At 52.3% G+C, this 23,913-nt stretch overlaps 1 protein-coding gene across 1 annotated transcript in view; it reads left to right on the plus strand.

The window, feature by feature from the left end:
- Nucleotides 1-23,913, plus strand: part of TSPEAR (thrombospondin type laminin G domain and EAR repeats) — a 147,902-nt gene that overhangs the window by 120,023 nt on the left and 3,966 nt on the right. Inside the window, exons 4-10 of the mRNA XM_063077935.1 lie at nt 630-720; nt 1,773-1,929; nt 3,067-3,198; nt 4,470-4,696; nt 6,141-6,327; nt 7,405-7,634; nt 21,934-22,121. Of these exons, the coding sequence (XP_062934005.1) occupies nt 630-720; nt 1,773-1,929; nt 3,067-3,198; nt 4,470-4,696; nt 6,141-6,327; nt 7,405-7,634; nt 21,934-22,121 (1,212 nt within the window). The remainder of the gene's footprint in view (nt 1-629; nt 721-1,772; nt 1,930-3,066; nt 3,199-4,469; nt 4,697-6,140; nt 6,328-7,404; nt 7,635-21,933; nt 22,122-23,913) is intronic.

The following is a 23,913-nucleotide window of genomic DNA, read 5'->3' on the forward strand; positions in this document are numbered from 1 at the left end:
TCCTCTCTCCTGCCTTGAAGCCATCTGTCCCACCTCCCCAGGCCAGGTGACAGTGTGGGAGTTCAGTGGAGGGTGGGCAGCTGGAGGAGGCTCATCACAAGGTGGAGGTGCACCTCCTCCCCAAGTGCTTCTGCAGAAGACCCTTATCCTAGGGTGAAGTGTCCCCCCCAATTCATGTCCACCTGGTACCTGTGAATGTGGCCTTACTTTAAAATAGGATCTTTGCAGATCAAGTCACAATGAGGTTGTATTAGAATAAAGTGGGCTCTGCTCTGGTGTAACTGGTTCTTTTAAGAAGACAGAAACAGAGACATAGACTCAGGGAGGAGGCCATGTGAAGCCACGAGTGAGGACACCTGATGCCACCCAGAACTGCACTAGTCGAGGATCCTCCTCTGAAGCCTTCAGAGAAGGGCCGCCCTGCCAAACCCCTGATTTCAGACTTCTGGCCTCTGGACTGTGTCAGAATAAACTGCTGCTGTTTAAACCACCCTGTTTGTGGTCCCTTGTCACTGCAGCCCCAGGACACTAGTGCACTTCTCATGTGGGGTCTGCTCCCTTTCCTTTGTGAGCAAATGGGTGTGACTTTGCTCTCCTCTGGCCCTAAAACTGTCCTCTGCTGCTTTCAGAATGGCCGATGTGCCCTTCCCGGCCACCCTGTCAGTGCAAGGAGCTCGCTTCTTCGTTGGCAGCCGGAGAAGAGCCAAAGGCTTGTTCACGGTAAGCATGGGGGGCCGCCCGCCACCCTCCAACACCAGTGCTCGCAGCGGGCCTTCCCATGGGCCTGTCGTCTTGATGCTCTCATTTAACCGCTTGTGGTGTGTGCAGAATGAGGAAGGGGAGCATGAAGGTACGGGGGTCTCTACCACAGCAGAGTCTCTGTGCTTACTGTCCACTCCTCCCAGCATGTTCTTCCCTGACCCCTCAGGTCCCTGCCCACGTGTCCTCCCACCATGGACGCCTGCCCCAACTCTAAGACTATGCCCGCTCCCGGCCCCTCCCGAGTTGTCTTTTCTCAGGAGCACTGAGCACCCTCAGAGCCGCTGTGTGTGTGCTCACGACTTGTCTACCCTGCTCTGAGAGTAGGTGTTCTATGAATATTTATTGATGGCATGTTTGACAAACAGATGGTTGGAGATGGATGGAGGAATGGATAGACGGATGAATGGACGGGTGATGGGTGGATGGATAGAGGCACAGATGGATGAATGGATGGTGGATGGAAGGATGGATGGATGGATGGAAGGACGGATGGACAGGCAGATGACAGATGGGTGATGGATGGATGGAGGGACAGACAGATGGATGGATGGACAGACAGATTATGGATGGGTGATTGATGGATGGAGGAACAGATAAATGGATGGACAGACAGTGATGGAAGGGTAATGGATGAATTGATGGAAGGATAGATGGATGGATGGAGGGGTGGACGGGTGTATGGGCAGATGGATGTATGGATGGATGGATGGGCGGATGGATGGAAGGACGGATGGACAGGCAGATAATGGATGGGTGATGGATGGATGGAGGGACAGACAGATGGATGAGCACTGTAAGTTAGTCCACATGAAAAATCCCTTCCATGGTTTAACGACCTTAGAACAGTTTACAGTTCTCCACTGTTGCTCCCAACGGCCTCCCCCGTAACCAACATGCAGACTTCACTGCTAGCTGTACAGAAGGTTAGACTCCCCACCCTCACCCTCCCTTTGGGGTCCAGGGGTCCTCAGCACCAGCAGGGACTGAATGAGCTGCCCCTCTCTCTGCAGGGCTTGGTGAGGCAGCTGGTCCTGCTGCCAGGCTCAGACGCCACCCCGAGGCTGTGTCCCAGCAAGAACGCCCAGCTTGCTGTGCTGTCCATCCCGCGGGTCTTGCTGGGTGTCCCGGGGAGGCCAGAAGATAACGACGTGCTAAAATATCCCTATGGTTAGTAGGTGAGGCCACCTGCCCCCCACGCTGATGACAGACACTGAGAGCCTCGGCACAAAGCGAAGGCTCCCAGCACTTGCTCCTCTTGTTGGCACAGTGTCTGTCAAATTGGCCAGGAAAATGCTCGGGACCCTGCCTGGGAAGCCTGACAGCGCCACCAGACAGGCTAGTGTTGTCCACTGTGGTGGCCATCCAGCCACTGCCCAGACAGTGCCCTCAACAGATTGTTCGCCCTTCCTGGGGTCCCCCAGACCAATGGCAGACATTGCAGATTTAGAATGTCTTCTTTCTCCTGAGACTTCCGACATCCCTGCTGCCCTGTTTTGCCTCCCAGGGAAGCGTTTGAGGCTGTTTCTCACCATCCCTCTCTCAGACATCATCCAAACCTCAGCCCAGCCCTGGTCAGGACCCTGACTCTTGACACACTTCTGTTCGCTGTGACACCCCCACCCACCCACCCACCCAGAGGGGCTTCTGCTCTCTCTAGTTTGTATTTGCATTTTTGCAGTGTGGAGTTCCAGCATTAACTGTTTGTATCTCACTCCCTACTGGAGAGTCTGACCCCTCCCCCCATGCACTCCCCCCATGTCCTGCCCCTCCTCTCTGAGGCCCCTGGAAGGAGAGGTGAGGACAGCCGTGCCTCTCAGAGCCTTGTGGTTCTCAGGTCACAAGTCAGGGGAGCCCCCACCTGGAGCACATCCAGCCCTTCTGATTTACTGTGTCACACGACATAGCTGGTCACTTGAGAAGTGGCATAATTGGGACGTCTGTGCTTGACCCAAGATGAGGTGTAACACTAGAAGTGTCAGAATGCCACAGAACCAAGCAAAACTGGAGTTTAGGTAAGCCTGAGCCAGCAAGGAATAGATCTTGAGAGCAGAACAAAGCAGCGGGTAATACCTGAGGTCCCTCAGATCCAAGGGCAGAAGTCCGTGCTTTTTGGAGCAGATGGGGCAGGTTGCCATTAGCCAGTGTCGCAGTGCCCTGCTGCACGCCCTTCATTGATGTCTGCTCCCACCTGCACTGCGACCTGTCCTCCTGGGCCACCCACAGGTCTGGGGGGGCCACCTTCCTCATTGTGCCCTCCAGGGGACATGGACCCACCACACACTCCTCCTCCTGGTCTCCCCTCAGAGACTGGCCTGAAAGTGACGCTGGGATCCCGGCCACCCTGCACCAAGGTGGAGGATGCCCAGTTCTGGTTTGACGCCAGCCAGAAGGGACTGTACCTGTGTGTCGGCAGTGAGTGGGTCTCCGTGTTAGCAGGTGAGGCAGGGACTCCGGGGACTCGGGACACTGGCAGTGGCACCTCATGACGTGGGAAGGGGAGATTACAAAGAATAGACAGCCCTGGCCATCTGCAGGTGACCACGTGCTTGGTCATCCAGGCTGGACACTCCTGAGAGTGAGCGGGACCACCTGTAATGACACTAATACACAAGCAGCGACTGGCACACCCAGGCAAGCCCAGATGCTGCCGTCCCCAGAACCGAGCGCTCTTCAGCCACAGAGCTCTGCTCAGAGCTGGTGTCACTCCAGACAGGAAACTGATCCACACAAGCAGCACCAGCCTGTGCACGCAGTGTGGACATGCGTGCTGTCCTGGGCATGACACATGGGCTGGCAGGGCTGGACACCCCTCAGCACCTCTTCCCAAACTACAGGAAGGAGAATGTAGGAGCTGGGAGCACAGGGCCCCAGAGGCCACCCCTCGTGGGTTCCTTGCCACCTCCTCTGCCCACACCCTGCCTGACCACTAGATCACAGATAAGACATGGTGCCAAAAACCTCACGGTATTATTTTTACAGCAAGGCCTTTCAACAGTCTGTTCCAGCTTGTGGGAAAGGTGAGTAGAGGTTGGACAGATGCCCCAGACAGATTATCGCAGGAAGGGGCAGCTGGTTCTGCATTAGTCCATTTCTGTTGTTTATAACAGAAATACCTGGAACTGGGTGATTTATAAGGAAAACGACATTTATTGCGTACAGTTTCTGAGGCTTGGAAGCCCGAAGTCCAGGGAACATATCTGTTGAGGGTCTTGGTGGTGGTGACAGTGACCCAGGGATCACACATGGCAGAAAGTGGTGGAGCAGAGAGAGGGACAGTTCCTCCTACACTCTCCTTTTAAAGTCCTCAGAACCACGCCCCTGACCACTATTTTTAATCCATTTCACTACAGCATGGTCCTACAATCCAATCACCTCTTCAAGGCCCCACCTTTCAATTACCATAATAGGATTTCCCACCTTCTCAACAGTTAGAGTGGGGATTTAAGTCTCAGTGAGGCTGGATGGGCAGCCAGTCCACAGCAAGTTCCAACTGGCACATTCTACACGTGTGGCCTTCCTTTGGCAGAAGTTCCTGTGAGGGTAAAACGAGGCTCCCAGGCAACTACCTTTGTGTAAACCAACCCCCAAGGCTCAGGCTGCGGGAGCCGTGACTGAGGCCTGGGGATCTGGGGATCTCACTCCCAAGAGGATCGATCTGGGCTTCCACCCCAGAGGCGTTAACCGAGTCACAATATTTCTCTCATAAGCCAAAGAAAGACTGGATTACGTGGAGGAGCACCAGAGCCTGCTCACCAACTCGGAGACCCTGGGCATCGAGGTGTTCGGCATCCCCAAGGTGGGGCTCTTTGTAGCCACAGCCAATCGGGAGACCACGTCCGCCATCTACAAGTGGACCGATGGGAAGTTTGTCTCGTATCAGAACCTCCCCACACAGCAAGCACAGTCCTGGAGACATTTCAGCATCGGGAAGAAGGCAAGTCTGCATTTGGTGACTTTCTCCATCCTTTCTAACTTGGAAAAACCCACAGAGTCCAAAGGTTGGGGCTCCTTATATAGATTCTACAGGTAAACGTGTTTCGTGGTTTCAAAACCTCGTTCAGGCTGTAAACGGCACTCAAAGTCATCTACATTAGGCTACAACCCTAAATCCAGAATATGGCTTTGAGAAAGGCTGTTGGGCTTCCCTCAGAACAGAAGACAAGATCATTTCTAAAGTTCTCTCAGTTCTGTGTAGACCTAACATTACTGAATTAGAAACCTGTTGAGATCATTTTTCCTGAGCCAGTCAAAAAGGCAAAATTATGTCAGAATGGAAATAGGAGGCCTACATTCCCGATCCTTCCTTTTCTCACTGCACAAACACTGAGGACACAGGATGTCCAAGCAGCTGGCAGCAGCCGGGCCCAAGGAGGCCATGGGTGAGAGACCCCACAGGCAGGCAGGCAGGCAGCCCCTTTCAGTCCAGGCTGGACTGAGCAGAGGGTCTGCAGGCATTGGGTCTGATGGGGTTGTCAGTGTCACAACGGGAAGGACAGAATTTTCCTTCCCAGCTCCTCCTACAGCCGAGATCCAAATGGCAACGTCTGAGAGATGACATATCATGCCCGTCCTCCAGCTATCCGCTCACCCCACAGGATGTGCCAAGCATGCCAGGCCCTTGCTAGACACCAGGGTAAAACAACGAGCAGACCAGGCCCAGCTACTCACCTGCTGCCTACAGTCCAACATGGTGCCAGCTGCATCCAGATCCAGTGTGCAGAATGAACGAGCTCTTTTTTTTTTTTTTTTGGTTGATGACGTTTTAAAGTTTTTATTTTTTCATTGTAAAAAACGATAACTTTACATCAAAGAAAAATTGGGAAGTTCAGGACAACAAGGGGAAAAATACTCTGTCCCCTCACCTGAGTGAATACGCTTTTCCTTTGGCACACCTGCCTCCAGGCACGTGGTCCATGCACAGCACACCTGCCTCCCGCCCTGCTGTAACCACACAGCTGTGTGGGGCTGTGCCCTGATGTGTCGCCCCGTCGGGCATCTCCGTGTCTTACATGGGTGTCACCAGGGTGTGCCATTGCGTGATGAACCACATTCTTACTGTGGGTGGGCAGGTGACTAAGATGTTTTTGCATTCATCCAGGTTACGAAGAACGTTTTGCACATAAAGCTTTTCCTGAATTTGGGAGTCTTGTATTGTCTTTTGCCTTCAGATAGAGAAGTGGAAGTAATGGGCTGAAGAATGCAGACATTTTAAGGGTCCTAATGAACGTAATCACCGGATCTGGAGAGCCAGCCACCAGCCTGCACCACTGGGATAGCACGTGGACTGGAGAGAGATGCTGGTGTTCAGAAACCTTCAGCAGCAGACCCCTGGCAGTGAGCCAGCGGGTGCCAAGTTGACCTGGCTTCCTCTCTTTCAGATCTTCCTGGCTGTGGCCAATTCTGAACCAAATGAAAAGGGTCAGGAGTTTTCTGTCATTTACAAATGGAGCCACCGAAAGCTGAAATTCACCCTGTACCAGAGGATTGCCACCCACAGCGCTCGCGACTGGGAGGCCTTTGAGGTGGACGGGGAGCACTTCCTGGCTGTGGCCAACCACCGGGAAGGTAGGGCAGGTGTGGCCTTTGACATGGAAGGAAACCACTCCAGGAGTGGAGCACGATTGCACGCAGGGTGAATGTGCATCTCCTTAAGAGATAACAAGTCACACCCAGCCCACTTCCTGGGAGTGAGCTCTCTGACAGTAGCGTGCAGGGGTGAGCACAGGTGGGCGCCGGCACGGCCGCCTCCTCACCTGTCTGGGTAAGGCAGACAGATGGGGTCCTGCGGGGTACCTGCCCACAGAAGTGCCAGCACAGAAGCCCCACTCCCGGCATGACTGCCCACGGGCTTCCGTCCTCGTTTGGGAGGAGCCTGGCTAGTGTTCGTGAGAGGGTAAGAGCCAGCCAGCATGGGGTGGGGGGAGCAGCATGCAAGGATGGGGGCTGGAAGCCCCCCATGCCCTTGTTCCCTGACACCAGGCTTGTCCACTCTGAGCATGCTCTAGAATGGTGGTGGAAAGCGCAGGCCTCAGAGGAGCTGGTTCTGGCCAGGCTTCTGCCCTGAGTGGCCGCCAGCAAGTCCTCCCTGTCCTGTAACTTGAGGGGTGGACTAGGTCTGAGGTTGCTGCCCATCCTGGGGGTTCCTCTGACCCAGCCCTCCCTGGGCTCCACAGCCAGGCATTCACCTGAGACCATGCCCACCAGGCAGGCCCTGGGAAGAGCCCCCCAGCCACCCGCTCAAGGGCAGATCATTCAGGGAGGGGCTTCCAGACAGAGGGAACAGCGTGTGGGAGGGTGAAGGGACAGTGAGAGCAGAGGGGATGCTGGGAAGTTGGGGAAGGCAAGGGGGTTCCACTTTCAAGAAGGCCACAGTGAGACGTTTGGAGTTGTCCTGAAGGCAGTGAGAGCGCCCGAGGGTTTTCATCTTGGAACGGCTCTTGTGAAGGCCCACAGGCAGGGGGTGGTCCCACGAGGGGCCAAGAGGGAGGGTGGGTGGATGGAGCTCAGGTGAGCAGGGCATGTCCAGAGTGGCCGTTGGTGCCTTAACTGGACTGAACAGGGTGAGGGTGAGGCTATCAGGTAGGCTCTGGTTCTGCTAGGGCCATGGTAGGGCCCTGCCCCAGCACTGCCCCTTGGTTCCAGGTGACAACCACAACATTGACAGCGTCATCTACAAATGGAACCCACAGACCCGCCTCTTCGAGGCCAACCAGACCATCGCCACCTCTGGCGCCTATGACTGGGAGTTCTTCACCGTGGGGCCCTACTCATTCCTGGTGGTGGCCAATACCTTCAACGGCACCTCCACCAAGGTGCACTCCCACCTGTACATCCGGCTCCTCGGCTCCTTCCAGCTCTTCCAGTCCTTCCCAGTAAGCTATGTTCTCTACTGCTCCTCACCTTGCACCCGTCACTGCAGTCTCAGGTCTGCAGCGAGTGCCCACTGGAGATGGGTGACATGGGCAAGGAGGGCCCAGCAAAGGCCAGGAGTGCACTGGCCCTGGGCCCTGATTCTGAGACCTGGTGCCTGTCCTTCCAGATGTGAGGGGAAGCAGAGGTGCAGGCAGGATGCAGGTGGGGTGCAGGCAGGGGCACAGGGGGCACAGGTGGGACATGGGGGAGCAGGCAGGATGCAGGCAGGGCTCAGGCAGGGCACAGCACGGCACGTGTCTGCCCCTCTCTGGCTCACAGGGCCAGGAGCTGGCTGCCTCTGCACACATCCAGTCTCCCTGGGAGGGAGCAGCTTAGAGGCTTTTGCCTGTAAGGTATGGAATCGTTAGAATTCCCTCTCTGTTTGCTGAAATCCAAATCCAGAGGATGTTGCTGCCAACATGAGACTTAGTCCTCCCTTGTGTCCTTCCAGAGTCTCTTTTGTCTGCTGACCTGGTGCCTCACTTGCGCAGCAGAAATGTCCTCAGGGCCTTCTGCACCCTGAAGCAGTGAGATGCATGGGGCCATTCTTGCCGAGTGGGCTACTGCTGTGTGCCGTGTCCCAGAGAGGCTCTGTGTACAGCAGGGGACACTGCACCAGAGGCTAATGCCCTGACCCCACCCTCCTGTCAGGGTCTCCAGGAAAATGGGAACAGCAGTCAGAGCTTTGCTAAGCTGCCCCTACATTTAGACAAGAAGCTGTACAGAAAGGGTGGGTGGGGGCTTTATGGCTGGAATGATTGAAGGCATTCTAGAACATTCCGTAATACCATCTTGTTAGAGTGAGGCTGGAGGTAGCACACACAGGAATGGGTTCCAACACAGAAGGGAGGAAGATGCAGTTCAGGCAGCCAGCACTGTGAGGGACTGAGAGCCGGCTGCTTCACGAGACCCGTCTTGCAGGCTAATGTTGCCCATTCTTTCATTCACGCAGAGAGTCGCACGGGCGCCCTGCCGCAAGGCTGGGAGCACCTCAGAACAAGATGACCGCAACCCTGTCATTAGGGTGCTCACAGTCCAGTGGGGAAGGGCAGGATAGATGAACCTTCAGGGAGATGTCGGGATGCCAGGAGGGCAGGTGGGGAGGAGACCTGGGGGTGCCAAAGGGTGTAAGCAAAATGTGATGCGAGTCGGATCCTAGAGCCGCCTCACTGATGGCTGTGGGGCAGGGACAGGGAGCTGTTGGGCAGCTGCCGTGGTCACCCGGCGAGCAGCAGCGAGGAACACCCGCGGGCGCTGTTGAAGGAGCACTGAGCCTGCCATGAGCTGGGAGGCGCAGAGTGGCCTCGAGCTTCCTGCAGGAAGAGAGCAGTGCACTGGGGACAGGGCTGCGTCTGTGCCCACCTGGGGTGGTGGGCACCTGCTGAGCAGTGACTCCGTGAAGCACGCTAGCCAAGAGCTTTGCCAGTGTCCTCCTGCTTCCTTCCCACAGCCACCTGTGAGGTGGACACTCTCACAAGTCCTCTCTTACATCAAGGAGACTGAGGCACAGAGAAGTTAAGGAACTTGCCCATGGCAGAGCTGGATTCGGACCCAGGCAGTATGGCCCATTGCTTGGTTCAGCAAGGTCTCAGACAGAGTTGAACACAAGTTCCTATGACTTGCTCATTACTGCCATGATGCCTAGGGATGCTGAGTCCTCTGGAAAGCCACACAGACGTCTTGGGCTGGATTACAATGTGCTGGTGTGCGTACGGCTGATTTGAAAAGGAACAGGGAGCACTCAGTAATGGGTTAGCCTGGCCGTGGGGCTCAGCTGGGGTCTGCCGATCTGCAAAGCCTGTGAGGTTGGAGATGCACAGGTGTCTACAGGCTGGGGGCCCAGAGGGCCAGGGGCCATGCATACAGAGTATAGAACCAGGACTGCCAAGAAGGTCTTGACAAGCAAGGGCAGAGACTAACAATACAGTCAATGACATGGAGCAGTGGTAACAGGGCTGCGTGAAGGCCTGGGCATGGTTGCAGAATGAGGGCGGGTAGGCTGACAGCAGTTTATTTGGAAGCACCTTGGGCTCTGAATTGTTTATGTGCATCATCAGGGTTACGGGATGCCCTGAGGTGAACATGCACTCGGCTGGCTCAGGGCTCACACATCTGGAGCCCTAGCACACCAGAGAGTGTACAAGGAGATTGGCCAGGGTCATGAAGGGATTTGAAATATTTCACATGAGGAACAATTAAGGACTTGAAGGTTTCATCCTGAAAGATGACTCAGGTGATTATTTTCAAGTATCTAACAGGCGAGCTCAGGGAAAGGGGAGCAGACTTCTGTGGTGTCTTGACAGCAGAGTTGTGCACCTTGGATAAAAGGCACAGCAAGTGCTTTCTGGTCAACCAGGTAAGGTCGTCTGATAGGGTTGTCAAACCATGGAGAGGCTGCTATCCCAGAAGCCCTGTGTTCTAAATCACAAAATGGGACAAGAGAGAGAATTCTTGCTGTGGGTTGGAGAGTGCATTTTGGAGATTATCATCTTAACTCTCCTGCATTTGAGCAAGAAGGTATGACACAACAAAAGGCCAATCTATAAATGCCTTCATGGCATGTCATCTAGGTTCAAAACTGGATGCCCCAGCTCCCCAAAACACAGCCTACCAGCTGCAGATGCCACCAACTTTCATCCTTGCCATTAAATATAAACAGACAACTAAGGGTCTCTGGATGTTTGACAAAAAGCCTGAAACCTGAAAGAGTCAGGCTAAAATAAATATATATACTCATGCTGAAAGAAATTGAGCTGGTTCTAGAAACAGAAAGGAATTTTTTTTAATTGTAATTATTTTCAGAAGTATTCAAGAAGATATTGCATTTATAAAATAAAATACAGAATGCTGTTAACAAGAAGAGTCTTTGGATATTAAAAATACAATTGCTGGCATTAAAAGAAGATATTTATTAACAGAATTGGAAAATAAGGTTAAGGAAATCTTCCTGAGTGTGGAAGAAAAAGAAAAGAGACAGAGAATCAATCCAGGAGATCCAAAACCTGGCCAACCAGAGTTCTAGAAAAAGGTAAGAGGGAGAAAAGAGCGACAGAACTATGAAAGAAGACCTCCCAGGAAATCTCCTGAGCCTGGATGCCTGCCTCTTCAGACTGAAAGGACGCTGAGACTGAGGAAGGCAAGATACACAGACAGCCATGGTGGAGAAACCCACGGACACCAGGGACAAAATCCCCAAGACCTTGCAGAGAGGGGAGAAAGGGGCGGCAGTGTCCTCAGAGATCTCAACAGCAGCCATGGAAGTGTGTGACGGTGGAGGGATGTGCTCAGTGTTCTGAAGGAGAGAGTCCACGTAGCGTGCTTAACAGTGCACTGGGAGGATGAGGGACGCCACCACTGCAGCGCACTGCTGTACATCAGTGGCTTTCCACCACACCAAGTTAGTTCTTGCTCATGTGAAGGTCATTGGGGGTGGCTGCAGCAGGAACAGGCTGACCTGCACTCACCTGTGCTCATGGCCCATTGGCCAGTGCTGGTCATGTGACCCAGCCTAGCTGGACCTCTGCTCTCTTGTGCTCACAGCTCATTGGCCAGCACTGGTCACGTGACCCAAATCTAGCTCACCTGTGCTCACTACCCATTGGACAGCACTGGTCATGTGACCCAGCCTAGCTGGATTTGTTCTCACAGCCCATTGGCCAGCACTGATCACATGACCCAGCCTAGCTGCATGGGACACTGGGAAATGTAGGGAGCCACTGGAGGAGATGGTGTCCCTGATTTGTGCATCTGCATACACAGGAGTCAACCAGATGCCGGAAGTCAGGGCTGAAAGTGGTGGTTCCAACCACCAGAGGTGGGCTCCAGGAAAGTTCCAGAATGAGAGCCAGTGTCTGTTCTAGAGAGCATCCCATAGGGGCACAGACACAGGGCAAGAGAAGGTCGGCAGTGACATCTGGGTGGTGCAGCTGCCAAGTGGTCTGAGAGCAAGGTACACCCCGAGGAACAGAGCAATGGGGCTCCTGGACCCAGAAGGATGGGAAGAGGCCGCAGGCTCTCTCACGTGCAGGGACAGCGTGTTGTCTTCCTCTGAAAAAGAAAGGAGGAAGCAGAGAGGGGAGGGAGGTACAGAGGAAGGGACAATTAGAAACTTGTTGCAGAGTGAACTGTGCATGGATTGCAGGGTCCAAGTATGAAGCAAGGGGACAGGTGCTGTGGTTTTAAATGTGGAAGGAGAGTCTGACCTGTGCACGGGAATGTCCCAGAGGTGGTATGTAGTCATCACACCATTGAAACCACTGAGAAATGTGGTTTTATAGCCTCGCCCTTGTCGTAAGGCCAGGACGATGTGAGTGCTGATCATGGGGTCTCGCTTTTAGAATCACCCTGTGACCAAAGCCTGGGGAATTTGTCCAGGGTCCAGCACTTACCACGTATGTTGGAATTTATTAGTACAGGTACAACCAGCGTGGTTTGGAGGGAGAGGTAAAGGAAGATAGAGGCCCCACATCTTCATGCCACGCCCGGCACAGTGAGTGTAAAGAAGAGACACTGAAAGCCACCCACTGGGAGTCAGAGGAGCCTCCCAGAAGGACTCCCTGAGAGAGATGGTTGCCTGCAGCTCATCCTTCAGGTACCCAGCCCAGGTGCAATTAGGCTGGCGCTCCCAGTTAAACAAGATCCGATGGTCCTGACCCCCTACCTGGAGCTCGGGGCAAGTTTTTCTCCATTCCTAACAGTCTCATTCTGGAACCCCTGGGATTTCTGCTGATGGCAGTCTTTCTTGTCTTCCTGCATTGAAAAGCTTTTCAGAGATCTTTGGAAGGAGGTCTGCGGCTGCACGTGCTCAGCTAGTTGGTGATTCCTTCTCAGACCTAATTCACAGATGAGAAAACAGAGGCTCCGAAGTGGGGGCACCTGGTCGAGAATATACAGTGGTAGGCAACAGAGCCAGTTTGTCCACAGGTGTCCTTGCATTCACACGAGTCCCCTTCTCCACACCTGCACCATTAGGATGGAGCCCAAAGTCCGATTTGTGCCTGTGAAGGAATGACCCAGGAGGCATCACTTATTCCCACCATGGGGGTTTCATCCCCTCAGTGAAGTGGCTCAACACTTTGACAGACTGCCTGCTCTTCCTGAAAAGACATCAGGACAAGACACTGAGCTTTGCTGGTCTCAGTCTGTTTTCGAAGGTCGTTGGGGGCCTTCGTGGAATGCAGTTGCTGAAAGACACAGACAGGACAGTTGGGGGAGGTAGGTAAGCCCAGCCCAGAAGGCTGCATCTGAGATCCGGTTTCGGTCTGCGCCCACCCACAGGCAGGTCCTGGATACACACGGGGCATCCTCAGAAGGGAGGCCAGAAGCAGAGGGGCAGAACCGGAGCCACCTGAGCCAAAGGGAGGGTCCCAAGCATGTGACCCAGAGGAGAGCAGGCCTGGGGGTGGTAGACTTCTACCTGAAAGAAATATCCCAGGAGAGGAGCAGGAGCTGGAGCAGGACAACAGGGCACAAGAGAGAGCTGGCTGCGGTGCCCTGCGGGGCAGAAATGTCTTGGGAGCAGAACTCTGGGAGCTGGGAGTGGGCTGCCAGGGACACCACCATTGCCAAGTCCTGCAAGAGCCCACAGGAGGCCCCTGGGCAGGCGGCTGGGACAGCGCATGTGCAGTGGGCTTCCTCTGAACCCACCCGAGTGCTGTCTTCTTTCACCGCCACATTTCTTCACACCTTAATAATTCCTCAAGACCCACAAAAGTCCACTTTCATGTTTTGCCAACATTTTTTATATTGTGTTTAAATCCTTTTTAGGTCCTGGTGGTGTCTTAATTTGTTTACTGTTTGGTTTGAGTTTTGCAACATCTTTCATGAACATGAGCTTTGAAGCAGGCAAAGCCAAGACTTTTTGAAAGTGTGTGTGTGCTGTGGAGAGGCGCTGGCGTCTGCAGAAGAGCCCTTTCTGGAAGGGTCCGTCAGGGCTGGGGTGCAGGTAGGGTTTGAGTAGCTGTGCACACAAAACTTGCTGCTCCCGAGAACACATGGCAGGCGTTCCCAGGGCACTGCGGGTAAGTTCAGTGGTTCAAAGGAGGAGCCGTGGGCATGCTGGGACTCTGAAACCCAGGGGTGGGTGCGAGTGGGAAGATGGCTACCAGCCCTGAGGGAGAGACAGTTGGAGGAGGCACTCCTCTGCTCCGCCCTCAGAGTCTCTCCACACACACCCCCACCAGGAATTCTAGAACTTTCCTCCAAGTGGTAGAGACTGAGGTTCCAATGGCCAGGCCTCACCAGCTTGGACTAAAGCAGAAGTAAGCTCTGTCCCAGGAAACCCAGCCTGCAGCTGCTGGAATTTCTGCCCCCTGCGCTGAAGGGTTGTGGGCCTATAGTCATGGTCCTCAAAAATGGACTCCAGAATAGAGAGGGTGGGTCAGGAGGGGAGGAGGAGGGTCAGGGAGCCCCTCACTGCAATTCAGGATTTGCTGTCCAGAAGGACCAGCTGATATATGTTCTGCTGGCAGAAATGAGGATCAAGCACAGAGATTTGGGGCAGGCTAGATGTGAGGCACCCATGGGACCCCAGTCAGGGCAGTCAGTTGTGCACGGGAAGGACCTTGAGTCTGGGGCTGGTGACAGGTGCTGGCCAGAGATGCTGGTGGGTGTGCGTGGACTGGTGGGTGGAGCTGTGGGCTTGTTGAAAACTTACTCTCCACTAAGAATGTAAATGTCCAGAAAAAAAAAAATCCAGAAAAGCTGGATTGAGAGCCTGGACTGGACACAGGCACTACCTTCCCCTCCTGCCCAAATTCCTAGAAACAGCAGGAAAACACAAGGCATCACACAGTACATGCTTGCGCACACACACATATGTGCACACACCAGAGGGCCTACATTGACACTGTGGAGGGTTCCCTGTGTGCCTGGCACTGTTTGTTCTAGACATTTTCCATCTCATCTGATGCGCTTGCTACCGTCAATATCCCCATTTTAAACTGAGGACCCTGAAGGGCAGGGGTGAAGCCATCCCTGTCACCACCGTGTTCCCACCGAATGCTCATGCCAGACCGCGGCTTGGGGGCCAGTCCCTAAGGTATGTTTTTGTGCAGTGTGGTTGCTGACACCTGGAGCTCTGCAGTATCACCATGACACTGATAACAGGACCATAGTCCTATCCCCAAATCCCTGGGGCCTGAAAGACAGCATAGCCACACCCCAAACATTCCATCCACATGCCTGGAAAGGACGAAACAGCGCCTCGTGGTCACAAGTGACGCTGTCTGCAGCCACGTGTACGAATATTCATGCTGACCGGGACCCGTGGCAACCGTGAACAGTCTCACCCACCAAGGCAGGACTTGAATTCTAAGTGAGTTTGCTGCCAGCTTCAGAGTCTTGCAGCTTTCAGAGCTTTGTGGTTTGGGAATTGTGGCAAGGAGTTGTGGGTAGTGACAAGGACAACTGCAGTCACCACTTCAGGGGGACTGCTCATTACAGACATGCCCTAGCACAGCCACACACACACACGTGGGCACATGTGTGCACATGCACTTCCATGGCAGCAGTAGGGCAGGAGGCACCTAGGCAGAGCTGTGGTGGGAGCAGCTTTGGGGACAGGCAGCCGTGCAGGCCGGAGCGTGGAGGTTAGACAGACCGCATGTGTGCCTCTAGCTCTTTTTCCACATGTGAGAGCAAGTGCAGGTGAGCATCGCTCTGAGGACAGCATGGCCTGGGCCAGCCCGGCCCTTGGGCAGAGCCTGGGCAGGAGGACCCTGTCCATGCAGCAGCTGTGCCCTGCGGCTTTTGTCTCCTCTGTGGCGTAGGAGCTGGCAGCAGCGTAGGGAGCTCAGGGGAGATGCAAGGTTGGGAGGGTCTGCTGGGCCTGGGGGAGAGTGCAGCCTCCTGGCACGCTTGCCGGTCTTCGCCCACTGTCCAGTGAGTTTGCCAGTGTCCCCCCCAGGGCGCTGTGGGGCAGCTGCCTCCCCCAACTCCCCAGCACTTCCAGACCACATTCTTGTTCTGGAAGTCCTCGTTCTTTGCCCCATCAAAGCTGGAATGCAAGGGCCTCTTTGCCTAGCAACTAATCCGCTGATTACCAGGTGCCTGCCCACCCTCGAGGGAGCTTTCAGGGGCTCCAGGTGCTTCTAGCTGCCAAATCCCGGAAGCATCATCATCCCAGCAAGGTGCTCCCGAGCCACTGGCACTGTGCCAGAGCCAGCAGGGCAGGCTCCGGGGAAATTCCACTTAGAGGCAGGGCGGGAAGAGCCCGCCCAGCCCAGCAGGTGCCTGGCCACCTCAGCCGGTGCCAGGATGGGTTTGGCAGGGCTATTTGATGTGGGGATTCTTCTTCTCTGCCCCATGAGTCCCTAATGTGCTTAGAATCTGGGAGCAGCCTGACAGTGGCCACAGGCTGCACACCGGCTGCCTAGGCAGGTGCAGCCCCCCCCGGGGGGGAGGGGCACTTTCTCACTTCCATGTGGGAAGCAGTGAGGGGAGGCCCCTGAGGCCCTGCGATGTGGGGGAGACGGGTGCTGTGTGGGTGTGCACGTGTGTGCCAGTGTGCATGCATGTGTGTGTGCAGGTGTGTGCACACGTGTGCCTGTGTGTTCGCACATGTGCCTGTGTGTTCACGTGTATGTGCATGTGTGCGTGCAGGTGTGTGCACATGTGTGCCTGTGTTTGCACATGTGTGTGCTTGTGTTTGCACGTGTGTGTGCATGTGTGTACAGGCACTTCCTCAGCTTCCTCAGCACAGGGTTAGGAGGAGCCCGTGATTAACAGTCTGACAACTGTTTCTTTTCCACTAAGAGAACTGGCTTGTGTGGAACCCTCCATATGTGTGTGGGGTCCTGCAGGCCCTGAGTGCCACTGAGTCCACTTGGAGGACATGGGGTGGCCCTGGGGGCAGCTGTTCCCAGGAAATAAAAATAGTCGCACTTCACAGGCAGGTCAGGAGAGGCCAGGAGAATCCAGAAGGGCCTCAGCCAGTTCCCAGCCCCGCCAATGGTTCAGTGGCTGCCAGGTGACCTGGTCCCGGTGTGATTCTTATTCTTTCAGCTTAAACTCCCTTGCACACTGCTCCGGCCTGTGCTGGGTCCCTTTCTAGAGCAGCTTGGGCTTTGGGACCCTGTGAAGTGACACAGAGGATGACTTCCTGTGGCCGCCTGGTTCAGGCTGACCAGGCAACACCGCCCTCTGCTGGGCATGGAGGGGACACCTTCATATTGGCCCAGAGCCTGAGGGGATGCAAATGTTTGATGTTGTGTCACACACTGCTTGCTAACCAGTGTGTAACCAGCCTACCCCCAGTCTTGTTCTCATTTGCACAGCGGCCCCTTCCCAGGTGCCCAGCTGTGCCAGATAGCCAGGCCTGTGCCGGGAAGGGAGACCAGAGACGTGGGCAGCACCATCCTGAGTTTATGGGCAAGGAAGTTCACTGACCTGCCCATCAGACCCGGGACATCTGAGCCAGACCCTCACGGTTGGGGTGTGCAGAACACATCCTCCAAGGTTACTGCTGCACGTGGGCTCAGAGCTGCTACCTACAGCCTCTGGGTGACACAAGACGTCCCTGGCAGGAGGCTCTCACCTCGCATGGGGTGAACCTGGGAAGAGACGCCACTGTTGGCCCAGCTGAGGAGCAATCCCACAGTGGGACCTGGCTCTGCCCAGGCAGGACAGCCTGGGACAGTGCAGTGACGACCTGCTTCCAAGATGCACAGTGTCCCAAGGGAAGCAGCTGGATCCTGAGCCTGGAGAACTGGCAGGGCTCTCAGCCACTGTGTGGCTGTAGGCATCCCTGTACCCCAGCTCAATTCTTTAACCATACAGCAGAGACCTGGTGGAACCCAGCCCTGAGCATTATCTCGAGACACACAGTGGGGGAGGCACCATCTGCACGCAGTGGGGAGCCAACTATTACCCACATGCAGGGGTCTCCTAGTTCCTGCAGGGCATGCGGTGGCCTCATGGGGGGGTGCCCTTCACAAATGTGGACACCAGCTCCTGCCCTTGGCGCCGTACTGCTGTTACAGAGCCAAGGAATTTGTCCCAAATGCTGGCCTAAAATATGGAAAACAGATGTTTTCTTAGGAAGTGGCCATGGAACACAGCTCTCTGGATCTAGTTATCCCCTTCCAATTTTCCTAGCAGCTAGAAAATTGAAAAGCTACCTGTTGTATTTGGGTTCTTCAGAGAAACAAAACCAATAGATTATATAGAGCTATATAAGAGATTTATTGTAGGGGTTGGCTCACACGACTATGGAGGCTGAGAAGTCCCATGATCTGCCACCTGCAAGCAGCAGGCCCAGGAGCGCCGGCTGAAGCACAGAACAATTTTGCTCTTCCTCTGCCTTTTTCTTCTATCTGGGCTCTCAACAGAGTGTTTGACACTCCTCTGCACTGTTGAGAGCAGATCTCCCTTACTCAGTCCATTGATGCAAATGCTAGTGCCTTCTGGAAACACCCTTACAGACATACCCACAAATAACACTTTACCAGTGTCTTAGTCTATTTCTGTTGCTTATAACAAGATACCTGGAACTGGGTAATTTATAAGAAAACGAAATTTATTGCTTACACTTTCAGAAGCTGCAAGTACAAAGTCCCTGCCCCCACCAGGCAACCACAGCTGATTTCTGTGACTATTTAATAGTTTTTCCTATTATAACACTGCTAATAAGTGTCATCATACCGTATGTATTATATATTGTTGAATATATACATAGTTTGTTTCTTTTATGCTGATTAATACTCTGTTGCATGAATATATAGCCACTTGTCTTCCCATTTTCTTGCTGTTGACACCTGTCTCCAGCTTTTGACTGCTATGATAAAACTACTGAGTACATTTTCATACAAGGCTTTTTGTGGACTTAGATTTTTCTTTCTTTTGGGTAAAAACCTAGGCATGGATTCTGGGTCATAAGTGTTTAACTTTTGAAGAAATTGCTAAACAGTTTTTCAAATGGTTGTACCATTTCACACACTCCCACAAACAATGTGTGAGAGCTCCGGTTGCTCCATATTCTTTCCGACTTCTGATTTTGCCAGTATTTTTGATTTTAGACACTGGGCGTGAAGTAATGTCTCCGTGTGGTTTTAAGTTACAGTTCCCTGATGACTAGTAATTTGGGGCACCTTTTCATGTGCTTGGGCTTCCTATATTATCATTTGTGAAATGTCTATTCAAGTGTTTCACCTGTATTTTATTTAATTTTTTTTTTTTTTGCCTTTTCATAACTGATATGTAGGAGTTCTTTATATATTCTGGATATGAGTCCCTTGTCACATACATAGTCTTCCGTTTTATCTCCTCTTTTCTGTATTAATTTAATGTGTTGCTCCAGTAATTACTCTATATATATATATATATAACTCATTACAGTTTATTTTGAATTAATATTATACTACTTTATGTATATGTAATAACCTTACAACAGTATGATTTTATTTATCCCTTCCCACCCATCATGCTATTATGTGCATATATAAAATCATACTCCACTTATGCTTATAATCCACAATTTGTCAACATTTTTTCTTTAAAGTCAGTCATCAGTTGTCTTCATATATCCACATACCATTTCCAGGGCACGTTTTCTACTGTTTCCATCTGGTTCAATGTTTCTGCAATCTGAGTCACTTCCTTCAGTGTTTCTATAAAGCGGATCTGCTGGCAATTCATTTTGTTGATATATCTGGAAATCCTTTATCTTACCTTCGTTTTTGAAAGGTATTTCTGCTGGTTGTAGAATTCTAGGTCCACGCTTTTTTCTTTCAGCTACTTTAGAGGTTTTTTTCTGTTGACTTCCAGTCTCCATTGTTTTGGATGAGAAGTCAAGTGTTACTGGCATCATTGCTATCCTCTATTGAATGTGTCTTTTTTCCTCTGGCTACTCTTAAAATTTCTCCTTACCTTCTATTTTCAGCTATTTGAATATGACGTCTCTCGGTATGGCTCTTCTGTATTTATTCTTCTTAGGGTCTCCAATCTTCTTGGATCTGTGGTTTGATATTTTTAGTCAAATTTGGAAAAATCGTAACCATCATTTACTTAAATGTGCTTTTCTGTCTCACCCTCTTTTCCTTTCCTTCTGTGACTCCAACTACATGTGTATTAGACCATATTATATTATCCCACAGGTCGTTGAGGCTCTGTTCATTATTATTATAATCTGTTTGTGTGTGTGTGCTTTAGTTTGGATAATTTCTATTGACCTATCTGGCAGTCAATTTCTATTGACTGATTCTTTCTTCTGCATTGTCCGAGTAGCTCTTAATCCCACCCAATAAATTTATGAATACAGACACTGTACTTTTTAGTTAAAGGATTTCCATTTGGTTCTTTTCAGAGTTTTCTCAGCTCTCCTGATGTTCCCATCTTATTGCTGACTATATACATCTTGCCCTATAGATTCTTATCATAGTTATTGTGAAGTCTGTCTGCTAATTCCAATATTTGCACTGCACCAGTCTATTTCTATGTACTGTTTTTTCCTCTTGATTTTGGATCGCATTTGCCTGTTTTTTTCCTGTGCTTAGTAATTACTTATTGTGTAACAGACACGATGATTATACAGTGTAGAAACTATATATCCTGTTCTCTTCCTCTAAGGAGTGTTGAGTAGTGTTCTAACAAGACTGTAAGTTATGGATGATCACCTTAGCCTTTGGAAGCTTGGTTTTAGACTTTGTTTTGATGTGTCTAATTCAGTTTTGCTTTTAGTCCTAGGCAATATTCCTCAGTCCTGGGACATGATCCTTACTCCCAAAGCCTTTCTGAGGTTTTGTTGGAAATCCCAAAGTGTTTTCCAAATTCCTCTAACTTGGTGTGACTCAAACTCCAAGCTGTCTCCCCAGCACTGGGCAGCTGTTTAAATCTCTGATCAGTTCTTTAAGGCTTTTCTTTGTCTTTGGTTCCTTGGAATCTTAATCCTTGTACAATTCAGGAGTTAGATAAGGATTTGGGAGGAGTTCATGTGGGGATATTAGGCTCCCCTCTTGTGGTTCTCTCCTTTTGGGGTATTCTTTTCAATTTCTAGCTACTCTGGAAGCTCCAAACACTCACCTCTGGGTCCTCTGGCCAACCAGACTGCAGCCTTGCACAGGTTCCACATGGACAAGAGTGTGGTCAGAGGAAGGACTGGATGAGTGTAGGTCTCACGCAGTGATTGCTTTTGTTCAAGTGTTGTATCCTCTCCAGCCTCTATCTGCTTCGGGCCATTCTCCAGAACCTGGAAACAGTTGTGTATATTTTTTGAGGATTTCATGCACAGTTTGCAATTGTCATCAACAGAAGGGTCAGGCTAACACAGATGGACCTGACTTATGGTGGTTAGACTTGATTTTTTGACCTGACAATGGGTTTATCAGACGTAAACTCATTGTAAGTCGAGTAGCATCTGTGTAAGTTTCTCCACCAGTAACAGAAGCTGAAAGTCAAGAGGCAAGATTTTAAAGACGATTCAGTGCAGAGTGTACAGCCTATGGGAACAGATAGGGTTGACTTAATGACACTAACCCCTTTCTGCTGATGCAAAAGCTGAGACAGCACAGCCCTTGCGAGCTGGTGTGGGGTCCTGCTGGAGTGTTTGTACACTCGCCGTCAGCCACAGACACTGCCACACTGCTGCCATGCTCTTTCCTAACTCTAGCCCAAGCCATGTGCTGCCCTCCCGCAGGGCCCAGTGGGGCCTCCTCCCTGCCACTGCCCCAAGTTTCCTGGAAAGTGTCTCCTTGAGTCTCTGCCTGGCGTTCTCTCTTCAGGGCTCAGACCCAGGGGCTGGGTCTAGATTATCCCTGAGATGCTGGGCCCCACATGCAAATCAGCTCATGCAGCTCGAGGCTGGTGGGAAAGACTCTGCAGCTCACCACTGGTATAAAAGTTCAGCTCTGGTGCCCCATGAATACTGCACTCTCGAGGGTAGTAGATGATTTATGGAGGGAAAACAAGCACAGGAACCCAGATGTGGGATTCTGTCTGTAGCATCAAAGGAAAACTTCAGCCAAATTCCAAAGTCAGGGAAAGCAGGCAGGAGGAAGCACAAGTGGTTCCTAGACATTGCTTTGGCGTTCAGAGCCAGGACTGGAGGAATCAGGGAGGGCTCCCTGGAAGAGGTGGTGTAGCAGATGGACCTGGCAGGACAGCAGCATGGGGCATGGGAAGGGAGGCACAGATTGCTAAAAAGGTCTCACACGGGTAGGTATGGGCCAAGCATGGCACTCACGTCTGTGCTGGGAATGGGGTCCACAGGCGTGTCAGAGGATGGCTCCATCCCCTCACACTTCTGCCCTTCTGCTTTTGCCCCAGACCTTCGGCGCTGCAGACTGGGAAGTATTCCACATCGGGGAGAGGATCTTCCTTGCTGTTGCCAACAGTCACAGCTATGATGTGGAAGTGCAGGTGCAGAACGATTCCTACGTCATCAACTCCGTCATCTACGAGCTGAACATCACCGCACAGACTTTCGTCAAGTTCCAGGACATTCTCACCTGCAGGTGACCTGCTCGGGGTGGGCCTGCACCGCGTTTGCATCCCGGAGCTGAGCTTGTCACAGAGCATGGCACGTCATGCGCGGTGCTCCATTTCACCTGGGGCGGGTGGGTGGCCATTCTCATTGGGTGGATGGGATAGCCGGGGCTCTGCGAGGGCAAAGGGTGACTCTGTATAAACAGCGGCAGTGTGGGGCCCAGGCCTGGGACGCCTCCTGACTGCATTCCTGAAACCTGCCTCTCTAGCCTCCACTGAAGGCCACACAAATCACCCCATTTCCCGTGATGGTCACATCTCCCCTGCCCCCGACAACATCAGGACACAGAGATGTGTTGAGGCAGGAGGAGGTCCAGGGAGAATGGTGGTGGTGCAGGGATGGGCAGGCAGTCAGTGAGTACTAGATGGTGCTGGTTCTGGACCAACATGCTCTGCAGGGCCTCTGAAGGGGCTTGGGGTACCACATTTGGGATGCCAGGCATTGAGAACCCATAACCGTCCCCACCTGCCCAGGGCTTTCTCTGGGGTGGAGATTTGGAAATCTGTGCCTGAAAATGCAGCAGGATCTGTGTTGTTCAGAGCCCAGAAGCAGGGGCTTAGCGGGCTCAGCATAGGGCTGGCTCCCGGTGCTCAGAATGGTCCGTCAGAGCAGAGGCCGGGCTGAGCTCCCCCACTCCTGCATCCTTCCTGCACGCAGCTGTGTTCACTGCCCTCCCAAGTGCCAGCTGTGTCCTCAGCCTGAGATGCACGACGGTGAACTAAGTGAGATCTTTGGGGGAAAGAGGCCTCTAAATTGAACTAAGTGGAAAAATTAAGGTGAGATCGTGAAATGACATGATCCAGTCCAAGAGAAAACCATATCCAAGGGGTCTTTGAAAAGTTTATGAAGAGATTTGTCTAATCTTTTCATTGTATTTTATAACTGTCCATTTTGTGTAAATGTAAAGAAAAAAGCTCTGGAAGGGAACACACTAAGTCATCAACAATGTCACCCAGAAACAGGGTGGACTTGGAGGGGGTGGTCCTGGAGGGGGTGGAATGGGAGGGAACGGTCCTGGAGGCGCCTTGGCCAGGAGTGGGTGGGCATGGAAGGGTAGGCTCAGAGGGGGCTGGGCCTTGAGGGGCTAAGTTTGGAGGGGGCGGGCTTGGAGGGCCGTGCAGGCAAGTGAAGAGGATTTCCAGGTATGCCCCCATGACTTCGGAATCATTTGATATGCAAATGTCTACAATGTTAATGTATTACTCATATAATTTTTTTAAATAAAAACAATACCCTCAGAATAGAGAAAGAGTACAGGAGCAAGCGGTGTCCTGGCTTGGTGCCATGACTCAGGGTGGGCAACCTGAGGGCTACGGGCCATGTGTGGCCTGGTCAGCCAGGCTGTGGGAGTGGGCAGTTGAGTGATTTAGTGGCTTGTCTTTGTAATCTGGGCTCTGATTACCTTCATATTGGTGTGGTTTGTATATTTTTGTTTTTTACAATTCAGTGATTTTTGTTAAATTCACAGATGCGTGCAACTCTCACCACAGTCAATTTTAGAACTTCTCATCACCTCAGAAGGAAACCGCACGCCCTCTAGCAGGCCCTCCCTGCCCCAATCCCCCCCAGCCCCTGCAACCACTAATGCACTTTCTGTCTCTTGGATGTCTTTGTTGGGATATTTCATTTACATGGAATCATGTAGTGGTGGCCTTTTGTGACTGGCTTCTTCCCTTGGCGTAAGGCTTACAAGGTCCATCCAGGCTGCAGCAGGTATCAGTGCATCTCTCATTTCCGTGGCCAGATGATATTATAGTACA

This window comes from Cynocephalus volans, chromosome 1 (assembly GCF_027409185.1).
Source record: "Cynocephalus volans isolate mCynVol1 chromosome 1, mCynVol1.pri, whole genome shotgun sequence".
NCBI lineage: Eukaryota > Metazoa > Chordata > Mammalia > Dermoptera > Cynocephalidae > Cynocephalus > Cynocephalus volans.